The sequence below is a fragment of the Serinus canaria genome, chromosome 6 (genome assembly GCF_022539315.1).
Source record: "Serinus canaria isolate serCan28SL12 chromosome 6, serCan2020, whole genome shotgun sequence".
NCBI lineage: Eukaryota > Metazoa > Chordata > Aves > Passeriformes > Fringillidae > Serinus > Serinus canaria.
Window position 1 is genome coordinate 10,539,978 of NC_066320.1, and position 26,112 is coordinate 10,566,089.

The 26,112-nt window shown below is 39.4% G+C and overlaps 2 protein-coding genes across 4 annotated transcripts; both read right to left on the bottom strand.

The window, feature by feature from the left end:
- Window positions 1–190: 190 nt before the first annotated feature.
- LOC103814212 (pulmonary surfactant-associated protein A-like) lies at window positions 191–2,240 on the bottom strand. Its single transcript, XM_030241314.2, has 3 exons — window positions 2,045–2,240; window positions 1,341–1,418; window positions 191–639 (listed from the first exon to the last, which is right to left on the bottom strand). Exons 1-3 carry the CDS (start codon window positions 2,199–2,201, stop codon window positions 263–265), a joined length of 612 nt encoding a protein of 203 aa, XP_030097174.1. The 5' UTR covers window positions 2,202–2,240; the 3' UTR covers window positions 191–262.
- A 6,550-nt stretch (window positions 2,241–8,790) lies between these two features.
- LOC103814211 (pulmonary surfactant-associated protein A) lies at window positions 8,791–25,791 on the bottom strand. Of its 3 annotated transcripts, none has more exons than XM_050976273.1 (5): window positions 25,677–25,791; window positions 18,658–18,745; window positions 11,136–11,274; window positions 10,059–10,136; window positions 8,791–9,345 (listed from the first exon to the last, which is right to left on the bottom strand). In XM_050976273.1, exons 3-5 carry the CDS (start codon window positions 11,257–11,259, stop codon window positions 8,969–8,971), a joined length of 579 nt encoding a protein of 192 aa, XP_050832230.1. In that variant the 5' UTR covers window positions 11,260–11,274; window positions 18,658–18,745; window positions 25,677–25,791; the 3' UTR covers window positions 8,791–8,968. The 3 variants fall into 3 exon arrangements, with proteins under 3 accessions (XP_050832230.1, XP_050832229.1, XP_030097179.1); XM_050976272.1 differs by lacking the exon at window positions 25,677–25,791 and adding an exon at window positions 24,066–24,158; XM_030241319.2 differs by lacking the exons at window positions 18,658–18,745; window positions 25,677–25,791 and having other exon boundaries at window positions 11,136–11,707.
- Between the last annotated feature and the right edge of the window lie 321 nt (window positions 25,792–26,112).

A 26,112-nucleotide genomic window follows, 5' to 3' on the forward strand; every position in this document is an offset into this window, starting at 1 on the left:
TAATTAATCAGCAGGCTAACAGCAGTAGGAACCCATAGGCAGCAGTATTAAGACACTCAATGGGCAATGATTAACAAACAGAAAAAATGGCCTCTGCTTTCATTGTACAGTTTCCTCTTTAGGGCTGGCATTTGTTTAAAAGACAAATCAGACTGGGAAAGAGTGCATTTTATTTTTTCATGCTGCTTTATCTAAGTTCACGAGCTACAAAGGAAGACACAAGTGATAGGGAAGCATATTCCAGCCAGCAGCAAGGGAAGCACTAAAACTGGCAGACAACAAGGTGATTCTTGTTACACCTCTTGTCATTCCAGGTGCCATCAGTGTACATCTCCACACACTCCTCCTCCCCTTTGCCAGAAGGTTCATTTGGATACCAGTTAGTATAGCCCAGCTGAGCACCGTTCAGGAGCTGGAATCTTCCTGGAATAAGGGATTGTTTTATCCCCAGGTAGGCGTAGGTGTTAAAATATTTCACAAAGTACAGAATGGCATCATTCTCTCCAGGGCTCTTTGGAGTGGCAATAGAGCCTCCAGCCTCTTTACATTTTTCCACTGTAGCATCAAAATCAGCTTTTTTTCCATTGGTAGCAAAGATTTTTCCTCCTGACTCTGTTATCATCTTGTTCAAGCGAAGGACTGCAAGCGGAGGGAAAAGCTGTTAAATGTGTACTGTTAATTGTGTGCTCACTTTGCTGTCAATTTTAACTCTTGCTACTTTGCTCCAGGACTTTAGATTAAACCCAGGAAAAGGTAAAGGAAAGGAGAACTTGAAATCAAAGAAAATTGAAAATGGAGAAGGGAGAAAAGGGAAGAAACACACAGATGATGAAACAGGAGAATCACATAAGAATTTGGAGGGGGAAAGGAAATGAGGAATCCTTTTTTAAAAAAAAAACATAGTATTTTCTTTGGACTCTCTAGAAGACTCTGAGGTGGTTTGCAGTATACCAATGTTCTTGAGTGAGAGGGATCTTAGATTTGATCTGGTCATGATTGTCTTAGTATGTTTTTAGTGTTCTCTTTGTCTTTTGGGGGCACAAGGTGTGCATGGAGCAGCTCTGCATAGGCAGGGGTTTTAATCTGCCACATTCCTGCCTTGCTTGCACTCATACTTCAGAGGTGTTACCAGATGTCTCCCACTAGTTATGAAAATCTAATTCCCACTCCCCCACCCCCATTTGAAAGTTTTCACTCATTGATATACCAGTGAAGAAGATAGAAAAAGGAATGTTATAAAACTGCAGAAAATTCTGCCTCCTTCCTAAGAAGCAAATTTTGCCCACCTGGTCTACCCCCATTAACCCAGCAGCAGCAGAAAGTAAAGGCAGATAAAATACCTCCTTCCAGTCTGGAAATCCGATATTCCAACTGCTGGATGGGGTCTCCATGTTCATTGCCAGCCCGAGCTGTGAGCTCTGTGAACAAAACCATCTATCATGCACTTGGCTTTACAGTGTCAGTCTTGGCTTTCAAATAAAGCAGGGCTCATCATATGAAATTAATGTGAACTTTTGAAATGTTTGTTTGACAACTTTTGGTTTACTGCTGTGTTTTAAACAGGTGATATCCTCACACATTAATCTTTGTAAGGACAGGGGATCAGTTCCTGAAAGTCACCTGCAGAGCAGGAATCCTTGTGGAAAAATGGAACTGGCAATCTGAGTTTTCTCTCTAAGTGATTGAGCCAGTCCAGGCAAAACTCTGACACTTGTGCAGTAGGTTTAGCTGTACTTTTAACTGTGTCTAGGGACTGAGTCCTTGATAGAATCCTTCAGGCTGTTCAAGCAGTTGCTTACAGCTACAACCTAGGACTCAGCAACAAGTTTCTTGTCTACGGAAAATTCAAAACTTTTCTCTGTGAGTTGAACCACTGCATCATTGAATAGAGATTTAAGCATCTTACTTCCTATAAGGAAATTAATATTAAGTCCTGATTATTTTATTTCAAGTAGATCACAGATCAGATTATGGTAGATAGCACTGAGTTTTCAAAGCATAAAAATAGAACAGAACAGATAAAAATGGAGATAACTTCACATACCTGGTATTTGTTGCTCATCTTCGCTGTTGCTCCCACCTCCAAAAAAAGGCTTGAAAGGGAATGATGGAAGAAATCCTGCAGGTTTGCCTTGAGCACAGAGTGGGAGCAGGAAAAAAGCTACTGCTAAGATTTTGTGCAGCTGTGGAGACAGCATCATTTAAAGCTAAAGGTAAACCAGACTGGTTTAGTCTCCAGGGTAGAGTCCTGCATTTAAATAAAAAAAGAGAATGTTTTAGAATTTTTCAGAGTGTGAAGTCTGACATATATTAGGCTTTGCCTGCAGTGACATGAATTTCATTCATGTAGTTGCAAAGTTATCTTATTTCAGACAATTAAGATATTTTCCCAAAAGACAGTCTGCTAAGTCTACAAAAGTCTACAGAGCAAAAAACCCAAACATCCCCTCAAAGCTCTTTCCTGTACCTCAGATACCATTATATGCCATTTTTCCCCATACAAAAAGTTACAGTTTCATTTTACAGGAGAGCAATAGACACGTGGCTGTTTTTGCAAGAAAATGTTTAAGACAAAATGGGACATGCTGTCTTTGTCAATTGCTTTAAGAGCAAGACAAATGCTAATACTTATTCTTCTATAATACTTATTCTTCTATTGCAGCACCCATTTTTTAACATCTCTTCACCTAAGGTGACATGGTCTATAAAAAGAGGTGAAATTGTTAAAAATGTTGATACACACATTGAAATTGGAAAGTTTTGTGATACAGTTTAACAGATTCAACATGGTTGAAGCAGCAACCTATCTAAAGATGTTCAACTTACCTAGCAGCTCCAGTGTGAACTAGAAAGACTCATTTAATGGTCCAATTTATAGGGCATGTAACTTGAGATTCATCTTCTTATCTACAGAGAGCACAAAGAATATATCATATGATATGAATTGGCATATAAATGGAAATTTAATGAACTTTAACTTGAATGATAGGGGGAATGTTTTCTTCAAGAGGTAAACATACTTAAAACATGAGGAAAGTATTTGAAGGTACTTTTGTAACTTGTAGAAACACTTTCACAGGTTTTAAAACACCAACCCTGGAACAGAACAAATTTCTCAATTCATATTTGAAATACCTAATGTTTCCACAGAGTGGGTGTGGAAATGTCACAGAAGATAAGCCATAACAAGTTCACCTGAAATATAATATGCACCAGGAACACCACCATCATTTTTGTAAGACTGAGGACTTACCAATGATTAAGACCAAAGTCTCATAGCTAAACAAAATCTCACAATTGTAGCAGCAAAGGCAAGTGACAGTGGTGCATCTGCAGCACATGCAGAGGAGACAGCTAGAGAGACACATGCTGAAATAACTTACAGAACACTCCAGGGGAGGCTTATGTGTCAAAAAGAGCAGTTTTCTCCAGTGGAGCAAGGACCTCTCAGTGAAGGAGAAAAGCTGCTTTATGCCAGTCCTGTAAGTACAGAGGCCCAAGACAAGAAGCATCACTGGAATGGAGATGGCCTTGGCAAGTATTTTACAGCTGTACTCAGCAGCGAGTTGGCTCTGTGCAGTGAGGGCTTTGAGGAAAGGTGTTTGTGTCTGTATCCCAGTTCAACCCATCATGCTTGTGGTGTCAGGCCAGCATCCTGATGTTGCAGCAATGCCAACAGCCAGGACAGCTGGGGAATGAAGTGCTTTGAGACAGGATGGGGAATGCCAGCAGGATCTGTATCAGTCTAAGCAATGCTGCTGGGTCTAGGCAAGGCTAGATCACATCCACAGGCACTGTGCACCCGTGCCCTGCACTTCCACACTCACCTCCACCTCTGATGTGTGCCTCAGCACCTTTGTCCTTGGTGGTGTGCCCACAGATGCTGGATTAAATCCTGCTGCATTGTTTATGGAGTGCCATTGAGTGCCCCAGCCCTGTGAAAAACAAACAGGCAGTACCCAGCTGTGTGCACATCGACAGAAGAGGGCTGGTTTCAATTTGCACAAGTTACCTTTGTTTCAAACTTCTTGTCAAATTTCACGTTTCTTAGCTTTTGAGTGTTTGATGTAATGCTTTCAACATTCTCCTGGCAGAGATTTTTTACTTTTTTGGGAAAAAAGCCCCACCAAAATCAAACAGAGAACGTGAGACGAGCCAGTACCTGGGTTCTAGATGGGCCCTGGAAAAGGTCACTGGCAGATCCTGGCTCTTTGCATCCATGGTGAGAACAACTTGAACGTTTAACTGCACCTGGAGGAAACCACAAGTGAGGCAAGTGTGAGAAGAGGAGGAGGTTTGCCTGCAGTTGTGGGTTTTACATGCTGACTCAGGGCCTGGGAAACCAGGAGGGGGACAAAAGGTTTCTTGTGATAGACTCCTGGGGAAAAACTGATGTAGATTGGATAAACTATAAACCTTTCTTGTCTTGATTTTCATCAGCATGTTAATAAGATGGTGCAAGTTAAATAGATCTTTAAATACACCTTCATTTCTAATATGCTTGTTTATGATTGCCTAATAGACTATTTTATATAACTACCATAGCTTGTAAACTATTTTCTGATCTTTCCTTGAACCACACATCACAGAGGTCTAGCGAGATTCAAGGACACAGATCTGATAAAGAACAAACTATTTTTGAGTATTGGGGTAACTTTTCTTCAGTTTCCACATCAATCAGTAAGAGGTTTCCTAGTTTCAGTGGCAGTGAAGCAGATGATGGATATTCTGAGTAGGTTGTGTTGTGCAGTCTATGTAGGCAAAGGCAAAACCTGCTAAGGACAGAGGTTGGTCAGTGCTGCTTTCTTAGCTGCTCTGAGAAATACAGACAGGGTTGAATGGCTGTGTGCTCCTTCCATAAGCCTGTTTGTTAGCCTTGCCTTGGTATACTTAGTCTCCTGAAAGTTAGGGTTTTTTCTTCCATAGTGCTATTCACAAGTGACCTTACAAATTGTTTTCTTATTCTCTGTTTGTATTTAAATGTCCCTAACCCAGCAATATTTTCTGTTTAATTTGATTTTGTTCTGTTCTGCTGTTTCCACCCTATCTTGTTTCCACCTTGTCCTATGTTTTCTGCATCTTTTTCTCCTCCAGAAAATTGTCCCCAGCAACTCTCTTACGCCTGGGAATAGCAGGAAGAGCACAGAGCATGGGGAGACACGAGGTCCCATTTCTCAGAGGAGGGCTAAGGCCACTTTTGCTGAGCATTAAAAGCAATCCAGCAAAATGTAGACACTTGGGATAGCAGACTTCAACAGGCATTTTTAAAAATTAAATGATGAACAGTATTTTAGAGCAGAAAATCTTCCTTTTACCTGTGATCAGTGCACATGAATGCTACAGCCATCTTGCCCCATGGGCTTAGGTGAAGGATAATGAGGAGGGCTCTGGATGTGTCTGATATGCCATGTGCAGCTCAGCTGAGAAAAAGCACAGAAGCTGTATAGCCAATGGAAAGCAGGAGAATATCTCATTTCTTTAATAGTTAAATAGTTCCCATTGCCACAGCCTCCTCAAGGGTTAAGGTACCACTGCTCTTCAGGGTTGTTCAGCTCCTGAGCCACAAGGGCAGAGATGAGTGAAAGCTTCATTCCAGGTTTCACTTGGCATCACCTTGAGGCAAATTCTGCCAGACCCTGGTTTCCTAACAGGGACTGCAAAAAAACATCCCAGTCCTCTTACCATGTTTTTAAGATGCCACTCTAATTTCCAAGAATCCTGTATCTGTTGTGTTTTGGAATCAGCTGTGTTTGTGTAGCTGTTGGCTAACAGGATTTTACAAAAGTGTGCTTCAACTTCCGCTAATGGGAGATCGCTTGCAACCTGACACTCTGAGCTACAGCTCCCAGTTTGTACAAGACAGGGCAGCCCTGCCAGCCTGTGTCACATCCTGCCAGTCAGGTTCTCAAAAGGTTGAACTGGAACTCAGTTTTCTCAAGAAACATGGGCCATGGGGTTTTTTTAATCCAGTTTCTACAAAAATGAAAAAAATTTGTGTTTGCTGGAACCAATGGTCAGTTTCTTCACATGTGGTAGGGATTGATTGATTGATGGGGGCTGGGGTGAGGTTTTTGAATGCCCAAAATTGAAAACAGTATTTCTAAGCTGAAATAATGAATTATATTACACCTTTATAAAAGAGTTTATCACTCTAGACCAGAGAAAATTCTCTCTGAAATAGATATCCATTATTTTTTGGGGTAAGTCCGACTTATATGTTGAACATACCTTATTAACTATATTCAGTTTCTCTGATGTGAGACAGGATCCACTTGCCTCAAAAGGGTTGGAATTTTTGCCATCTTTTTACTTGTACTAGAATCTGAATTCTTAAAAAAACAGCTTCTATAGCATGTGGGGAGTAACTAATTTTCTGATTTAAAGATCTTATCTTTATGTTGCATTTCTGTAGCAAATTATTATAAATGAAGAAAAAAAGATTAACCTGGATTTTTCCTGGTCTGGTACAGGAAAAAATACATCAGAAATTATTATTGCACTTTCAAGGAAAGATTTTATCAAGATTTTTTATATTACTATAGCAGAACACAGAAACAATGTATTTTGTTTCTTCATGTGCCCAACCTCTCTGTCCAAAAAAAACCAAAACCCAAACATAACTGGAGAATTCAGATCTTTCACAAAAAAAACAGACTGAAATGCTGGTATTTCAAATAGCACTTGAGGGTATAAATTGATAACGTTATACACCTTAACACCAAAAAAAAAAGCCATGTCAAAATAAAAAAAAATAACAATTTCTGGATACTTTTCCTCTGTGGAACTGCAAAGAATAATCAAGAAACATTACAGATCAAGTGTGAACCATAAAGAGGAAAGTACTGCCTAGCAGTTCTCTGGCTGGACCTGTGGACCTTTCAATTTTCAGCATCATGTATGTGTTTAATTTGATTTTTTTCTCCTTTTTTCAATAATAATGGCTAAAGCAGAAAAAATTGGGCTTTAAGACCTACGTTAGATACTTTGCTTATTGATGTAATAAATACTAGCTTGTGACTGGAAAATAAAAATCTTATTTTTCTTAACTGGAAAAACACCCCGCTGTCTTGAAGTCTAAATCTGTTTAGATGTAGATTTAGAAATAGATGTTATGTGGTGTTAAAACATTTGTAAAACGTTTTTACCCATTAAGGGTCTTGACAAGAGATCTCTACAGTCATTTTGCAATCCCAAATGTGGTAGAAATAAATTTTTCATTAACTATAGGAATAGGTTACCCCAAAACATAGTTGGGATAGTTGGAGATATATGTAAATAGGATATGGTTTTTCATTTCAGAGAGTAAAAGATGATGTTGGTAGAGATTTTTTGGGAAAAGGCTTTGGTGACTTTCTGTGACAGCTAAACACTTTGCTCTAACAAAGGAACTGCACAGTTAGACTCAAAACTTGCAAATGAGGTTTGCTTATTGAAATACTAATATTTAACAGGTAGTTTTAAGTAAACTTTCAGCTCCTTTCTAGCAGATTTAGTGTAGCTGGGTTTTCTAAACCCAGGAAAATGAAAAGGTATAAATTTAGCCTTACTTTTTTCTTAATGTAACCACAGAGTTCGAGTTGTCATGGCTCTAAAAGTTCCTGTTGGGAACTTTTGGCTGAAATGGTACCATGGTCCTTGGTCTCAAAACAAGCTGCTCTGGAAAGCAGGTTTGAAAGCAGGTTCACCCTTTGAAATCCATCCAGCATGGTCCTGGGTGTGCCTTTTCCAATTCAGAATCCCAGTCTGCTCTCTTCTCAGCTGGAGTGCTGCATGAACCTTGCAGATGAATCATCCCTTGCCAAAATTTTGGCAGGGCTTGCAGTGGATGGGAATAGACCCTACCCCTCTTCCTCATGGGAGGCTTGGGAACATCTGGGAGTGCCCAGAGTCAAGTCCAGCTCCCAGGGGCTTCCTGCACAGAGCCAAATGTGGGGGAGGAGATTGTGTTTAATGCATCAATTTCAAAGCTAGTGCTTTCTTTTTTTCCCCCCTTCAGGTAGTGTGTAAATGAGGATGGATGAGCCCAGGGCTTCCTCCCTGCAAGGTAAGAATGTGAGAATTTGCTGCCCCTGCTCACCAGCTGCCCAAGCAGAGTGGAAGTGAGAATATTCTGTGAAAAGTTCCTTCTTGGTCCTACCAGATTTGAGTTGAAGTCTGTCTGTGCAGCTGCTTGGTGTATAACATCAGCAGAGATGTGTGTGTTTGAACTGATTGAAATTCCACTCTTAGCTGCCTTCCCAAAATATTATCAGTGTTTTGGGAAAAGACAGGTAGCCCTCTTAACACTGCAGTCTCATGGTTTTCTGAGGGAATGTGCTGTTCCAGCAACAAAATGCAATCTTTGGCATTTTATCTATCTTCTTGAACTGAGTGCAATATTTACCTTTGTGTTTTAAAGAGAGTAGCTTCTGAAACTAGAAAAAAAATTAATTGTAACTAGTATTATTGATATTTTTATAAAACAAAATGTGGATGCTGATGAATCAGAGAGTGGTTCAATGTGACACAGGCTCTGTGATTGAAAGTGATGTCCAAAACCTGAAACCATGATTGCTCCAGTGAAGTCAACCTCTGTGCATCTCTTTTGAGGCAGAAACTATTAAGTACTTCAAAATGCTTCCAACTATGAAGCCACAGGCAATTTTAACTTCAGCATTTCCAATCTCCCTAGTTAAACCTTGGAATTTTCCTCTAATCTTCACAAAGGTATGGAGACAGTCTGCCATGAAAAATGAATTCTGAGTATTCCCAACCCTCCAAAAGGGAGAAACACATCGGGCACATCAGTTCAGGCACATTTTAATCATGTTAATCACTTAGCATATTTGGCATTTTCCTAAGGCTAAAAAAATATCACAATATGATTCATCTTATATTTTAGGATACAGAGAAATGGCAGGAATTTAATCAACCTGAAACAGAGATACTTCATTGTCTCCATACTCTGAGGTGGCTGAAAGGCCATTCTTTAAAATTCACAGATTGTGAGACGGTACATATTGCATTTTTTGTCATTCCAGGTGCCATCAGTGTACATCTCCACACATTTCTCTTTCCCCTTGCCATTGGGCTCGTGCTGGTGCCAGTTGCTATAACTCAGAGGCATGCCATCTAAATACTTCACCTGACCTGAAGTCTCCCCCTTTCTAATGCCCAAGTAAGCATATTGGTTATACTCTTTCACAATGTCCATGACAGCTTTATTCTCCTCCTCATTCCTGGGGGCTGCAAGAGTTCCTCCAGCCTCTTCACAGGATTGTAGTGCAGATGCAAAGTCAGCTTTCTTCCCATTGCTAGCAAGTATTTTCTCTCCTACTTTTCTTATTTTCCCATTCAAAGCAAGCACTGAAACATGAAAAGAGTTAGGTTTGTAAGTTTTCTATGGCATACTGATGTAAAAGCAAAGAGAAATCAAGAGATGAACACTAAAAGTACTAAGAGGAACAGAGGGAAAAATCGAGCTAAGGATGAAGAGAAATAAAAATCTTTAATGTTATCTACTCACTAACTGTTCATTAATATATTTTGCTGCTTGTGACCACCTGTCCTTGTCTCCAAGACAAGGATTCCCACCAACATCTGCTAAATATCAGCCCTGTTATATTTTGTGTACTTTCTAAAGATGATCTGCATGCTTCAGATTTGAGCAAGGGAAACAGAAAAGTGATAACTGTTTTGGGAATCCCTTTTCAGTGCAAGGGAAAAGGGATTTTTCAGTGCAAGGCAAAGCAATTTACCACCTTTAACAACCTGGCTGCTGATAGACAAAAGTGGTACAAGACAGAGTTTCTATGAATCCATGTGGAAAGTGCAACATCAGGTAGTTGGAATAGTTTTAAAAATAAACCCAATTTGAATGAATGTGTATTATGATTGCCAAGGGGAATCTGCTTCTCTCCAGGGAGACAAGAACCCTGACTTCCCCTGCCTTGAGTGAGAAAATGGAGTTTTGGAGGGTAGCACCCTTTCCTTCCTGCAAGTTGTGATTCTGTAACTAACTTTGCCTACTGCACTTAAAATTGATTGTGAGCTGAAAAAGTAACAAGGGGAAGGATTACCAGCCTCAAGTTGGAAAAGTTGGTGCTTCAAATGTGCTAAAGCATTGTGGTGTTTGCTGGCCAGAGAATCAGGCAGACCTACAGAGATGAAAACAAAAGTTATACAGCTATACTAGGCTGTGCTGCTAGGAACAATCCCCTGGGAAAAAAACAATTATTTTCCAGAACTAACTTGCAATTATATTATTTAACATCAGCAAGAGTAAAATAAATATTTTCCCAGTATTTTCTCACATTGTTGTTAGTCTATATTAAAGCAAACTAACAAAAATATCCAGTCCTCTGAAATGCTGATAATTCCCCTCTGCAGAAAAGCAACTGAAGCGTTACAGGTTGAAGCCTTTTGTTAGTTTATCTGTGAAACTGGCTTTGCCAAAGAGAGGGTTCATTCCAGTAATTGGTCATGAACAGGCATGAGGGATACTTTGAGGAGGAGACAGTTTATATGGCACTGTGTGATTTTCTTTTCAAAGTGCTGGGTGTTTATCTTGCTTTAATGGGAGCCATGAACAGTGGGAGTGGAAGGTTTCTGAATAGTGTAAAATACATCCAGCACTGCTTGCTAAAGATGGGAACCCACTGTAAAGGTAGATTCTTTTTTCCATACCACTTTCCACGGGTAATGGAAGTGCTACATGTAGAATAAAGTCACTAATGTGATCATAATCCCCAATTCACAGCTAAACCAAACAGCAATGTAGAAGCACAAAATGTTGCTGCATCCCCAGCAACACTGCAGCTCTTACTGCACTTCAAAATCCATTATAAAAACCCCATATTTGACCTAATACAGGGAGACTGGGAGTAATTCTGATCATGTTTTAGCCTTGCCAGCAGACCTGGAGAAAGCATTTCTACACATATATAAAATATTTATATTTAGAGTTTTTCTTCCCCCAGAAGAGAGGGGAGAACTGTTTTGTAGAAAGAAATTAAACTGCCCATTTCCTCCATTCTCTTTTCCTTCCTGTGCTGAGCACATCTGCTCCCTTGAGAGCACATGTCCTGCCGTGTCATCTGTTCTGCTCATGCAGCCTTCGTGAGGTGGGTCTCTTGCAAAAGAAGAAGTTTGCTTACCTTTCAGACCATCCCTTCCAGGGATACCAGGTAGCCCAGAAATCCCTGGGTATTTACTTAATGCATGGCAAGTCCCTGAGAAAGCAGCCAGTGCTACGAGGATGTAGGATGAGTAAGACAACATGATTTCTCAGGCCAGCTGTAAAAAACCCACACATTTGTCAAGCAATGATTCTGTAAGTAATTGTAGACATTGGTTTACACAGCTGCACACTCCTCCCCCCACCATCCCTTCTTGAAATTTACATTTTTTCCTTGTTTAAATAAAGTTTATACTTCAGATGTAAGAGATTTCCCAGATTTATTTTGCAACCATTGTGTACTTTATACACAAAACTCTTTCCAGACTGATAAACTTGGAGTAGTGAAGATAAATTATTCCTTTCACTGTCACTGACTATTTGTTGGATGAATCCTTGAGAAATGATAGGCTCAGAGGTAACTGATCACACTTAAGCCATCAGCTGTCTGCAAGGAATGGAATCACTCAATGATGCACAGGATATTAACCTGCAAGGCAGATGTGCCACAGTGGTACTGGTCAGGTTTGGGAGCTTCTTACAGCACAGCACTGTCTAACCACATCTATTTGGCATAAACTGATACTCTTTTACACATGGGCAAAACTTTATAGCTCAATTGACATTTCTATCCTGTTCTGAACAAAATTCCACAAGCCCGAAAATGTCAGTTAATCTTGTAGAAAATGAAGTTTTGCTGGTTGGCAATAGGCTTATTCATTTTATTTTTTCCCTACAGATTAAAAAATAACTAGGTTTATAATCTTAGTGCTGAGCTATCATGACTAAAAGCATTTTAAAACTGTACATTGTGGGTTGTTTAAAGCAGAGTGAGTGTTTATGCTGTGCAGCTGTGAAACATGAAGGACTGTAAGATACCATGGCATAGAAATATCCAGTTGTTGACATCATTCAGTTAAACTAACAGGAGATGCAAAGAAAGTTCAAGATGCCAGAATAGGTATCTGTGTCCAATGGGATGATGCTCATGGGTTGAGTCATGCAGAACAAATAACTTAGGATCCATTACTTCACTTTTCTATTGGCACAACTCAAAGAGGATCCTGTACCTACTCTCTCTTATAAACTTCTATCTTATAAAAAAAAAAATCAGCACTTACACATACTAGGTTTTAAATCTATCTCCATTTGAAAATTAAAATAAAAGCTTGGTTGGCTTGAATGCTGTAAAATGATTAACACCTAGGTTCATCAAGTACAAAAAAGTATTTGCTATTACATTTCAAAGTATATATGCCAAGCAGAATCAAAATATCAGTCTAGTGTCATTTATTGAGGTGACCTTTTAGAAGAAAAAGCATTGTTCATATCTTCCATATTGACTCTGTTATAGAAGACTTTTGAGATTATTTTTAAGCTGCATCAACAGCAACTTGTTTTTCTAGGGGAATGTCTCATCAACCTCCATCTGATGGGACATACCCTTGAATATAAAAATACTCAATTATGTCATAAATTTGCAGCATACAGGAACTGTTTAACTAATAGCAATACGGTCAAGAATTTGCACTTGAAAGAATGTAAAATCAAATCCCCCAGAGAGCACAGTGCAGCACTGAAGGTGCTGTTGAGTTTGGTTTGTTGAATTTGAAGCATCTCGAGTTGCTTACCCTTTACTGAAGGCCAGCAGACCCCTCTGGAAACCCTGGCCAGTGACTCAGAGAGAGCAGATTATTAAAGACCCTAACAGAAACCTACCTTGGGTGGCCAGGAATACTTACAACCTTGAGATAAGGAAATGAAATTACAACATGCAGCCTTTGCCTGGTGATGATCCTTCAGGGAATTACATTTGAATGGACTGCTGCATCCAGCTCATAATTGGGTTATGATGCAGAGTCAGACTCCTGATCAGTTATATAGCAAAACTGAAAAAACACAGCCCTTCAGTCTTAATCCAGTTTTAATGACCTTCATCAGTCATTACTATCTAGTGTCCTTCAGGCACCTCCTTATCTACCAAAATTGCTAGCATAAGCACAGTAAAAAAATTACTAATAAAGGGAAATTTAATTTTAGAATGTAAATATGACCACAGAAATCAAAAAGAACAGGTTTGCCTTCTAGCTGAAATTCTTTGTGATTTATTAAAAGGGAATTCAACTTACCCTCCTGCTTCAAAATGAAATGAAAAAGCAGTTCACACAGATTCCTTTTATATAGTGTGGTGTTTGTTAAATGATATGGCTGAAGTGGAGACTGGATACTGAGGCTGCGAATGAGCTTTTTCTGTTTTGCTCACATATTTGCTATGCAAATACTGAGGTCAGTTTTAAGGGTTGACAAATTTCTTTTTTATTAACAAAATTAAGCCAAAGTTGTAGAAAATACAATCCAGAAATAACAGATAACCCCAGATTTGTAGACACAGAAGATATAAAAACGTAAAGTGACTTTCAGCAATTCTAGGTCACATTTTCAAATTGTTGTTTTATAAAAGCAAAAAATGGCAGATGACCACCAGTGGCTCTTGTGAAAGGAAAGATACTCTTGTGATTAATCTTAGGAAAGCCTGGTATCTTCCAGATAGTCTGACCCAGTAATCAGAATTCTAAACTCTCCTCCCCTCTCTGTATCTGATGTACTTCTCTTACCTTAATATAATTTTCTAGCTATGTGCTAGAATGCTCATTTTGGTCTCTCTTGCACAAGACAGCTGCTCCTCTCTTGGTCAGAGATGGATCTTGGAAAAAAATCTGTGTACATGCACAAAATTCTCAAATGGACATCATTTTCAAGGAAAAAAAAACATGAAGCCAGAGGTTTTGCTCCTCTTGTTTCCCAGAAATAAATACTGGGATTTTGTAGCTTCCTTCTGGTTCTGATGCATTCTACTCTAAGATGTTTGACCCTAGATGGGGTTTGTTTTATAAACCTCAGCAAGCCAACACATCAGTTCTCACCTGAGAGATGGAAATACCTCAGCTTCACAGATTTTCTGTGTTTTGTCAGTTTATACTGTGGTCTCTTAAGGACAGGATGTTTTCTATTTTTCATTGGCATTTTACTGAAACTCTTTAAATTTTGTCATCACCCCTAATAATAGTGTTATTCTTTCTGAATGATTCCAGCAGGATTCACAGCTGCAATCTAACACCTTTAGGCTCCCTGCTCAGCAATTAGAGATGTTTAAGATCAACTGGCTGACCTAGCCAAGATAAAATACCAAAGCAGAAGATACATTTAGGATTCCCCTTAGAGGTAGTGCAGGCACTTAAATCCAATTCCATTTCCAACTGTGAGCCTTGTCCTGCAGTTAAAAGTGCCCAGCATGGCCAGTCCTCCATCTCAAAAACCCCCACAAATAGCAAACTGAGGATGTAGCAGGTTTCCTTCTTAGCAAACGATCAGTTAGCACTCACAGCTGTATGTTCTGGACCATCTATACTCAAAGTCCTTTCTCTACCAGATGGGCAGCAGAGCTCTGAATGCACATTAGTCCTTTTACATCACCACTGGAAACTATTTCTCTCTGTAGTCCAGATGATGTAGATGTAAAAATACATGTTGAGTGCATAAGATTAGACAGTACCCAAGAGAGAAAATATTTTCTTTCCAATTCCTCTTGCAGTTTGGAAATAGCACAGGCACCAGACACTTGAGCACAGTCAAAGACACAGCTAATTCTGTTTCTGGATGGCAGCAGACCTCTGGGGTACATAGGGAATTTCTTCAATTCCAGAATAAGATGGAACTCAATGGATCCAGATTTTGAGAAGCAGGATTTTAAATTACAAGGTACCCAAGTTCTTGGGAATGTTACCAGAACAAAATCTCAGCAGATCTAATTTCTAGGCAACTCTGCAACAGTTGTAAGGGCTAGTTTTTCTGCTGCATCATTGCATATACATGCACCTCTAATACATGAACATGATAAGTCTCTGGAGATTTGTTCTGTTTCTTCTACCTAACACCGTTTATATTATAAGAAAATTAAAGAATTGAAAACATTAAACAGGGGGATGAGTAAAACTCCATTAGCTTATCTCTATCCCTTTATGAAAGTGTGGCATGAGCAAAACAGGGCTTATGGTCTAGGAAAACCTTATCAATTATTATCTTTTGTTAAAGGTTTTGAAGAAAGATACATTTGATAACAGTTGTTCTCCCATGAGTCAGATCATACTTACACAATGGAATCTGATAAGAAATCTAAAACATAATCCAGTGTGAGAGATTACTTAGTCATTAGATTTACTTTCCTTAGTTATGCAGCAGAGAATGAGGGAAAACAAACATACTCAAACAAGGAAGAAAGAAAGTAAATAGTTTTTCTCAACCTAGCATCCCTGTAGAACAGCTGGGATGGGAATTCTGAAATTTCCAGGTAAACCTGTGTGGTAATGGTTGAAGGCCTTTAGCTGGGAAACACCCACAAAACTCACCCAGGGAATTTTCATGGTTTCAGAGGACCCCAGGTACTGCATTCCTCCTTCTGTCATTAGGAAGAACCATAAGAATAATAAATATAATGTGCTGCCAGTGGGTTTAACCCAAGCCCTGCTCAGCTCTCAGCAAAGGAGAACTTGGGGGAAAAATGGAATCTGATTTTCAAAATGTCATATAGCCAAAAAGACTGCTTCTTTCTATAACAGCTCTGCATGCTACCCTCAAAAAACTAACTGCCAAGGGGGTTCAGAACCAGAACAATTCTATACAGCTTTCAAGCCTCTCATTTTCAGAACACAAGGTAAACTCCCCATTTTACTGATCTGAAGTGAGCTGATTGCTAACTAATTGTGGTAACTTAGCACTCCCTGATCTGTGTAAAGCTATGCCATGCTCTTTCACATAAAATAGTGATGTACAGCCTTGCTAGTTTATATCAGCAATTTGTGAGACAACAACTTAAAATGTGTCACTGTGCTGCAAGATCCTGATACTGACTCTGAGCAATTCTTGGTACAGCATTTGCATGGTAAGCAGGTGTGGTCACTTCTCCATGTTTACCTCTTTCAAAACAATAGTCATTTTTTATATTTGTATTCCAGCATTTCCACTGCAATTTATTTGCTGAGCTTTAAATCATACAGAGTTAAGTGTCTCTATTTAGCTTTAAGAGGGCTCATAGGCATCACTCAAGACTTCATCAGAAATACAGGGCACTAAGCATATGTCACCTCTTATGTCATGAAACAACCCAGTAGGTGAAGTGTTACCTCCTGCAATTCAATTTTATTGACACAAAGCCAAACAAAAATATGGGAAGTTCAACAGTCCCTGCCTTTGGAAAATAAGCAGCACTGATAAAATAGTTTGTGTGCTAATTTACAGTGCACTGATGCAGGGATGGGGAAAAAATGTAGACAGTGAGGAACTTAACCACACTGCTAATACTGAAAGAAAATTCTGCTGTGTGTGCCCTAGACCTTAACTTGAGGATAAACATACCTCAGGAAGAATGTAATTGCTGATGAGACCTGTTTATATTTATGAAAAAATCATGGCATCAGAGAAATGCTGTCAGCTCAATAGTACACTGTTCTTTTGGGGAGTGGATCCCAGGGAGATTTTTACATCCAAGGGTACACAGGTGGATGGGGAAAAAGAAGGAATACTGAATATAGATCACAACTTTCCAAGCAGAGATGGGGAACAGCTTGGAGTATTGGATTTTAAAGAGCTGGCTTCTCCAGACTGGACTGAACCCTAACCCAAATCCCTTTCAATCTATCAATTTTCTATTCTAGGAAAAACAATTAAAACTTTGCTATCAAGAAAAGAGGTGACCAGATTTCCATTAAAAAAAAAAAAAGTAATGGTTCTCTCCTGCCAAAGAACTTTCAAGTTAAACCTATGTCAACAGAAGTACCTGGCCTTTGCTTTCAGATTATATTAGACTCCTTCTCTCTCATATACTTCAAATAATTGATTTAAACTACAGATATCAAAGTGGTCTCTTGGGTTTTGTGAAAATGGTAGGCAAGTTGCTAGATTAAAGTAATTTTGACTGAACTATTGTTTCTATGCCTTGAATTAAAAAAGGAGAAAATCAACCCGAGCACATAAAAACAAAGGCTTCAAGTAGCTCTTGCTTTGACAATGACAGACTTTCAGACACAGCCTTCCTTCTTCCTTTGGGCAGGCCAAGTGCTCTTCCCTTCTCCCTTTCCATATTCTTTATCCAGGCTTAGTAAAAACTTGGACCATACTCTAATCAGCTTCTGTCTTGTCTTTTCATAAACAGACAGAAACCAGAAATGTTTCACTCTAAATTCACAACCTACTGATGTTTTCAAGTCTGTTTATTGCCTGTTTCAGAGCTAGAATAACTAAAGTTTAGAGAGATGCTATTCCTAGGATCACTGAGGAATCCTGTTGTTTTTCCTCTCAGATCATCAATTCACCTTTTTATCCTGTAGGACAACTGTATTTTCCTGTGTTACCAGCTGAAAGTCCCCCCTGCATCTTCTGCAGCAAGCAGCCCCCTTACAGGAATATTGCATAACAGCACAGGACTCCTAATCTTTGGTCAACAGCACAAGGAAATTCCTCACTGCAGTGTCAGTCAGGTGTGCCACAGAGGAGTGAACATTGCCTTCTTTCACTGGGAACAGTGCCAAGAGTAATGCTGCAGGTGTCCTGCCACCTTGTGCTCCCATAGAGATGAACTGCACCATTTACCTCCCATCAAAAGTGGTCATAGGAAGCAATTTATGCTTGAACAGCCACTGGCCAACACTGCCTTGGAAACATGTGCTTGCAATTCATATCTTGCCCTTATGAATAGCCACCTGGCTCTTGTTATCAATTTAAAATAATCTAGCCTGCTGATAGGAAAAAAGTTCTGCCAAGCTCTTATTATGTTGTTATTGCTGGGAAATGGCTGTGCAATGTCTCACTGATAAGTGTTAGAGCACATGTAACCAAAAGCATTGTCAATGTTTTATTTGCAATAGAAATTCAAAGTCCTTGGGAGAAACTTGTGGTTGAAAACACATGGCAGAAAATACAGAGCAGCAAAGGAAAATAATAAACTCACCAAGCTGCTGTCAAGGTCTGATGATCACAGTGAAATGAAGCTGCTTTGTATTTTACTGAAGGGACATAACCATTAATGAATTCTCAGCAAACACCACCTATTGTGGTTTTTATTGCTCTTATGAGCTGAAAATTAAGATAACAGCTATTACAGAATTCCATTTTCCACAGATTTTTTCAGGAGAGTGAACACAAAATTCTCTGTGTTTTAGCTGATGGTGCTGTTGGAAGCAGATAGAGCTTAACACACCAAATCTGCTTCTTTTGCACATGTTTGATCCCAATTTGTGCAAAAGCAGAGGAACATTTTATAGCAGACAGCTCATAAAGTACCCCATCATTTCAGATGCCCTGAGCAGCAGATATCCTGAGCTCCTGATGGGTTGGTGAGGCCCAGCCCTGCACCCACCCAGCTCCTGCAACTGCACCTTCTGTTTCAGCAGTGCTGACCTGCAAAGGAAAGGCTGTCAGTGCCCAAGGAAGCAGATCCATCCCCTTACCTTGGATTGATACATCTCAGCTGCCTTGAAACCACCTAAGGTGCAGTTATTGCAGAGGCTTCAGTGCAGAAATATTCTTGGAAGGTTCCTGCGAGGTAAATGAGAAAAGCTCTGTTTAAAGCCCCTTGAAGTCAGCTCATAGATAAAAACAAGGAACAGATGAAGACTCAAAGAAATGGAAATAAAACAAACAGGAATGAACAGAGTTCTACACCCTCAGATTCTCTCTCAAGAGATGGGAACATCTTGAATGTTGCTTGAGGCCAAAATGATTCAAACTGAAATCATTTAGTAGGTTATTAAAACACAGCAGACTTAACTTGAATGACAAATCAAAGAGAATGTTTAATAACTCTGAGAAATGTAATAACCATGAATGTCAACTACTTAACTAATAAAATATCATTTTGTTATTCCATGGGGTTCACCCCTTACAGCCTTTGAGTAGCTTTATATGTAGTTTTGAAGATTAAACACTATTTTTGTTAGTAAGAGAAAACAAACTGTATAGAATTATTAACAATCATTTCAGCTACCTATTCTAGTATAAAATATACCTTTTATAGTATAATGAAAGCATTAATTACATTTATTTATAAATTAGCTTTGGCACTCTTACTTGGATTTGAGGACTCATTCTAGGCAGACAGGAACTGCTTGTTTCCCAGGATGGGAATCTACACAAGAACTCCTCAAATATGCCTATTTTTCAAGTAGTCTCACTGTTTGTCTGCCTCACCAGAACATCTTGGGACCCAAGCTAGAAAACAGGTTTTCCCCAGCTGTGCCTGCTGGCTACAGCAGAGTGCCTCTTTCACAGGGTCAGGCCATTGCCATTGTTCCTGTGGACAATCCCCTAAAGCTGGAGTGATTTTAAGTATTAACTTATAAAATTTAGTTTTCAAAACCTGGAGAACCTGTGCTCCTGTTTTGGTACCAGTGTCACCATGCCAGTAGTACATTGCATTTCTCTAGCATCTATTTTCCTGCACAAACGGGGCCCAACTGTTTAATCACTGCCATCTTTTATTATGGTTTTTTACCTTTCCTGAGGAACATACTTTGTGACTGTTACAGAGGTAAATGATGTAAATTACAATATATTCAAAAACTCACACAGTTTGCTAGAATAAAGACCAAATTCAGAACTATTTTGGGAGTGTTTGAAAAAAATAAACCTTAGGACTGCATCATTCAAAACCAGTGGAGAGCTCCCAGTAACTAACTATTAATACTCTTAATATTAAGAGTAATATTCAATCTTCAGTGAAGTGATATACATAATATACTTAAGCACTGCAGATACATTTGAAATATTTCTTAAATAGCTTTTATAACTACTATTGTGTGAGAAGCTGAAGACTTTTCTTGTCATCCAGTCCTGCCATATTGCTGCCAACACTTATTAAAAATACTACTGGTTTTGCTTTTAGACAGAATCTAAAACATGATGTTATAAAACACCAGGAACAGAAATATTTTCACTTTGCTTGTAGAACTTTTCCATTGAAAGGCTTTTCACCTTTTTTTCACCATTAGTCATCAAAGTTAGAAATGCACTTCACTCATGAAACTGACAGATGAGATTCTCCAGAAGGTGGCAATTGCAGCTTGAAGCTAAATACCATGTAGTAGAAAATAACAGCCCATAGAGGACAATCAGAAGCTTCAAGATAGTATTTGCTCCACTAGTTTTTGATGCATAAATAAAAGATCTACTGAACAGGCTTAGGAAGTCCCATAAATACACCCCCTTTTTCCATTTTAGCTGCAGCTCTAGAATAAAAAGGTAAAAGGATTTTAAAATTACATCATTTCTTCCTGTCTTTACCTTCAGTGAATATGTATGGTTGCTTAGGCAGGGTGGAGAGGCTGTAAGGGGACAGAGAAGTTAAATGCTTGTGATCTGTAGGCAATGCAGTGCTGGTCAAACCACTTCTGAATGGGACACCTCCACAGAGGTGTCAGTGGACATGTGAAGTGCAAGGCAGGAGATGATCAAGAGAGCAACTAATGTAGACAATATCATTTAGCTGAAGGAGCTTCAGGATTTCCAACTAAATTCGGTGGAACTCTGTGTCTGTCCATCTCCGCTAAAGAAACTTGCATGGTTTAACTTCTCTTACATCAAAAGAAAACCATGAATTATAAATGTGCTTGGATATAATTCTTGGGGCAGGATGGAAATTTGCACAGAAATTCTTCTTCTACACAGCTGAAGCATGAGGGGAATGTGGCCAAGTGTAGTAGCACAGCTGTACAGGTGGGAAGAAAGGGAAAAGATTCCATTCAGGACCCTCCCAGGTAAGCCCAGAAAGCCTGCTGAGGAGAGGAACCAGTGAAATTCAGGCTGCTGCACTGCTGAGCAGGTGCAGGTGTGTTTGCATGAAGCCCAAGCAGCAATCTCAGGCTCTGCAATCACACACCCAAGCGTGGGTCTATTGCTGCTCTCTCTCACACTCTGCATTTAGTCCAGCTGCTTGAAATTTTATCTGAATTTAAACACCCTGGAAGAGGATGCCAACCAGCTGCACACTGTGGAGTCTTCCTCCCACTGCAAATATGCCAGAAGTTTCTTGCAGGATGAAGACAAAAGCTCAGCTCAGAGGGACAAGCTGTGCCACTAGCTGAAGCCATAAACAGAGCAGAGCTCACAGAAAGCCAGGAGAGAGCTCTCACAATTGTCTACCCTGAAGCACTGAGCTAAACAGCTCAACTGATGTCTGAATCTTCACTGGGGTCACAGGCCATAAAAAGAGATTTTAACTGCAGGTGCCTCAGGAAAAAGTCATTTGTGCTAGAGAGAGCACAGAGTATCCAGTCATGCTGCTGCTGCTGAGAGGTTTAGCAGAGCTTAAAAGAGACACAAGGCTGTGCCTAGTTTTCCAGGCAATCTTGCATTATTTATTCTTCTGAGTATTTTTGGCCAAACTGCAACCCAGGAATCATTTCTCACTCCTTAGCTCTCCAGGTGCTAAGCAACAGAGCAGAGCCATTTGGCAGTGCTGAAGTCACAGACCCTGCATCCAGCTTCTCCTCTGCACATTTAAACTGAAGAGTTTGATGCCTTCCCAACAGGACACCAGCCACAGCAAAGAACACACCTCTCCTCTGCTCCACCTGCTCCCCCATATTTATGTGTTATAAGGAAAAAATAAAGCAGCAAGTATGAGTTGCTACTGATTGAATGGCTTCCTGTTTGCACCTTGTAGCTTCCACTAAAAATTGCCACTTGAAAACTAAAGAGAATGAAAAGAGCCTTTCAGTGATTGTGTTTTTTCACATGTGACAGGATAGCTCCTCCTGAGCATGTACTTAACCTGAAAGTGTGTTTTAGGAAGATAAACACAGCAGCTGATTAACAAATGCTGTTTTCATCCTGAATTACTTATGAGCTCTGTGGAGGTCATATTAGCACTATATGAATTGGTTCTAATCAGGGATAGAACAGCAAATACAGATTAATTTATAACTAATGCAAAATTAAGTGGTCATCAGGAATGCTGATTTAAGCCTTCTGGAAGACAATAGACCACAGTTTCAAACTCTTTCTTCAAAATATTTCTCCAGGTTTGTTTGCTGTTTTGTTTTTTTTTTTCCAAATCAGTAGTTTAGTCATTGCAACCTACTGGCTGATGCACTGGGGGCAAAACATGTCCCTGCTCTTAGTCCAACTCCAGATGAAATGGTCTCAAAACAGTTCACAGTGGTTTTTGTGCCTCACAATATACTTACATAATCATTCCAAATGAATGCATTGGAGACTGAATTATTTCTGATCCCTAAACCCAAATACATCTTTTAAATATTGCACCATTTCCTGTGGTTTTAGGTAATAAATATTGATTAAAAATTCCCAGGCAAAATTTTAAGCGTGCTGTTTTTCATAGCTGCAGGACACCAATTAATGCAGAAAAGAAATTCAGATCACTCAAGAACTGCAAAGATACTTTGCCAGTAATGACAAGGAGGGCATGAAGCAGATCAGCAGATAAATCATACTCTGGAAAATTCATATCCTTTACCAACCAATTTCAGTAATTGCTTTTTTGCTGTACCTGTATAACCTAGTGCAGAGAAAATAAATGTCATTACTTATAAAGGTAGACAGGGAATTAGGCAGTGAAAATAACAGCTATAAAACAGATGAGCTGGGCATCAATTTCTCCTCTGTACAGACACATTTCTATGTTCCCATGGGTCCATAACTTGCCAGTGTAGCCACAATCCTTCTCTCCTTAGAGGCACTTAGCTTAGTCTTAAACTAAGTGGAAGACAAATTGAAAATCTGCTCCTCCATGGTTAAACACTTACAGCCTTCAATGGAAACATTTTTCTTAATTGTCAAACTTGTAGTGCTGGGCTTTGTTGTCATGATAGGCACCTATTCCTAGTTAATACAGTCCATAATTGTGTTTTTGTAGTTCACCTGAGGTGAAAGAAGCTCCCACCAAGAAAAATCATAAAAGCTTGTAGGATCACTTCTCTCACATTAAGGACCTGTCACACAAACAGGACCTTTTGCATTCTTTTCTGCATGAGCTAAATTCCACTTGGAGAACATTTCAGTAGCAAGCTTTTGTATTTAACTTAAGACAAAAAAAAAAAAAATCTGCTTTCCACTGCATCTAAATCTTGATTTATATCTCCTGTACCTCAGCTGATGCCTATAGATTGCCAGAACACCTCATCTTGTTCTCTTCTTGTGATTTTCTACTGCCCACAAAGCAGCTTGCCTGACTGGTTTACTGTTTTATTCCCCTTTGTAGCTACAGCACAATTCATTTTCCAATCACAGAGGAAGAGCTGCATGAAAATAGCTGAAACTTCAAAAAAGAAATTATTTCCATGTCAGTAGCTGCTGCAGTGGACTTCTGTACTCAGAGGATAAATACAACTCTAGGCTCTCAGTGATCATTATCAGTCAATTTTAGAAGTAGAATAAAAGCACCCCAGGAGCAAAGGCATCACCAAATGCTGAAGGAACTTGGGACTGGATGCTCTGTCCATTATTTACATCATAAAAGAATGGATCAGAAGCTGCATTTAGAGAGCAATCTCTCCAAGTTTACAGCTCAGCTCAAAGATGAAATAGAGACAAATTTTTCATTTGTTTCAAGATTATTAACAAATGCTTCTCTCACTCTGTATTTACGAGGAACTCGGGCAGAAGGAACCACCAGCCTGCTGAGCATGCCATGACTTATTACCACCAGGACAAACACATTTTAACACATAATGATTGAAAATATGAAATCTATTTTACTAGGAGATTGAAAACTGCATGTCCAAGAGAGAACAATTATAAATACACCTTTTTTCTGGGTATTCCAGGCCCCTTTTAGGGGCACAGCACAAGCACATCCATCATTTTACCAGGCCAAAAAATATACTTACCTTTACCTTACCTTTTTTGTGTCTGTTTAATTCAGCCTCCAAAACCTGTGCTTCTGTTTCCAAAGCAGTTACTTGTCTCTGCAAGTCATCAGTTACTATCAGTGGTACTCAAGGCTGTTATTAAATAATTTATACTAAAATGACTGCACAGCACCTGTCTCCAAGATGCTCAGCTCTCCTGTAATCTGATGCCACGTGAAAGAGATATTTGGTTTCCAGAGCAGAAATCACAGGCCACACAGCAGATTTGCTCAAGGAATTTGTCCAACTGGGAGTGCCTTACCCCTGACCAAAGTGAACACTTGGACAGGCTTTGAATTCTCAGGGCTGCTAAAGTCATCTTCTGTTCAGAGGGAAAAGCCCCGTTCTCACAGGCAAAACACACATGTGAACATTTTTAAATTAATTAAAGTTGGAGCAAAAAATGCATGAACAGGCAAAGAATGAGAGAAGAAAAAATGCTGTTTATAACATCAGATAGAGGGCTTGGTATTTCACCCACAGAAAACAAGCTGGTGACTCATTCCAGGCAATTTCTCCCTCCAGTTCTGTTGGGCAACTCATTTCTGATGTAACAGATGGTTTCTTTATCTGCTCCTCACACTTCTGGAAGTCACACCTTTCCTGAAATGGTGCTATAGGAATACCAGCCACTAACACAAATATGTTTTGAAGAATATACTGAAAGGTTGAAAACCAGACTACAGAAGCATGAGAAATTTATTTCTTACTTCCATGTTCTACTTCTGTTCCTCTCTCTCCTTGCGGTTCTAAAGTTCCTTTTATTCCTGAATGTCTCACTTTTCCAGAGAAACTCTACAGGCCTCTTGATTCTTCTCCTAGAATTCAATTTAAAATAAAAAATTGGTCAAATGTTTCCTATATTTTTCCTCCCGCTATGTTTCCTTAATGCTTTAAGAGAGCACCAAACACTGACTCCTTCCCCCTTGCTCTTCCAGCTGCCCACCCTCAGGAAAATAAAAACATCTCAGGAAAATGGAATTATTCCCACAGAAACCTTCATTTCCTAGGAAATGCATTACTTTGATGAAAAAGCCTTCACTACCCCTACACATGGCACTGAAAATCTGTGAAATAAATGCTCTCATGTTGTTCCAGAGTTGTACATTCTCTTAAACCAGAAAGCCAGCCTTGTTCAGCTGTAATCCAATCCCACATCACACTATATGATCTAGAAAATGAGCTAAATCACAGCATTACTAAGGATTCCTCTCTGGAGTAGTTTGTTGAAAGGTACTGCTGGCTTTGCTTATTTTAACCATGGAATTGCAGAGGGCACACAGAGGAGAAGGGGACCAGAAGATGTCTATACAGAATATCAGGGCATGCCACTGAAATTTGATGTCATAGTTCATATGAAGTGATAATGTTGAGAATTTCCTTTGTGGATGGAAAGCAAGCCCCTCATTGCAAGGTGGGTGGTTTACACTTGATAACACAGATGTGATATGGTAAGAAAATAAACAATTTCACGTGTACTTATTAAGAGTTTGGGCAGAAGCTGACGTGGTCACTTGGCAGAGAGTGTGACTTGGTTGTGCCACATGACAGAAAGCATTCTAGAGCCATTTGCTGCTTGCAGCAGCACATGAAAAAATTACCTGACAAATCACACCTTGGGGGAATTCTGCTGTTGGGGCAGAGAGTATGAAGCAATCAAATTATGACCATCAGATTAGGAGGCAACTCTAGCAAGCCTGATCTCTGGTTTTGAGAGCTGGCCCCTGGAAAGAAGGAGCAGTAATAATTTAGTGGGAGATAATAGGAAGTGATTCAGAGTACAAACGGTACAATCAGATTAAAATCTCATTACGTCTTTATTTTATGGGCTGCTGTGAAAATGTACAATATTAATTTTTTATTTATTAAAAGCCAAGTATCCAGAGTAGCATTATAAATGCAGAAAGCATGTTCAGCTTCCTGAAATTGTGCAGAGCCTACAAAAGGCTAGTGGGGCAGAAGAAAATGAGAGAAGTAAAGAGACAAAATGAAAGATTGAAGAAGGCAGGAAACAAGAGTAAAGGGATGACAAGGAGT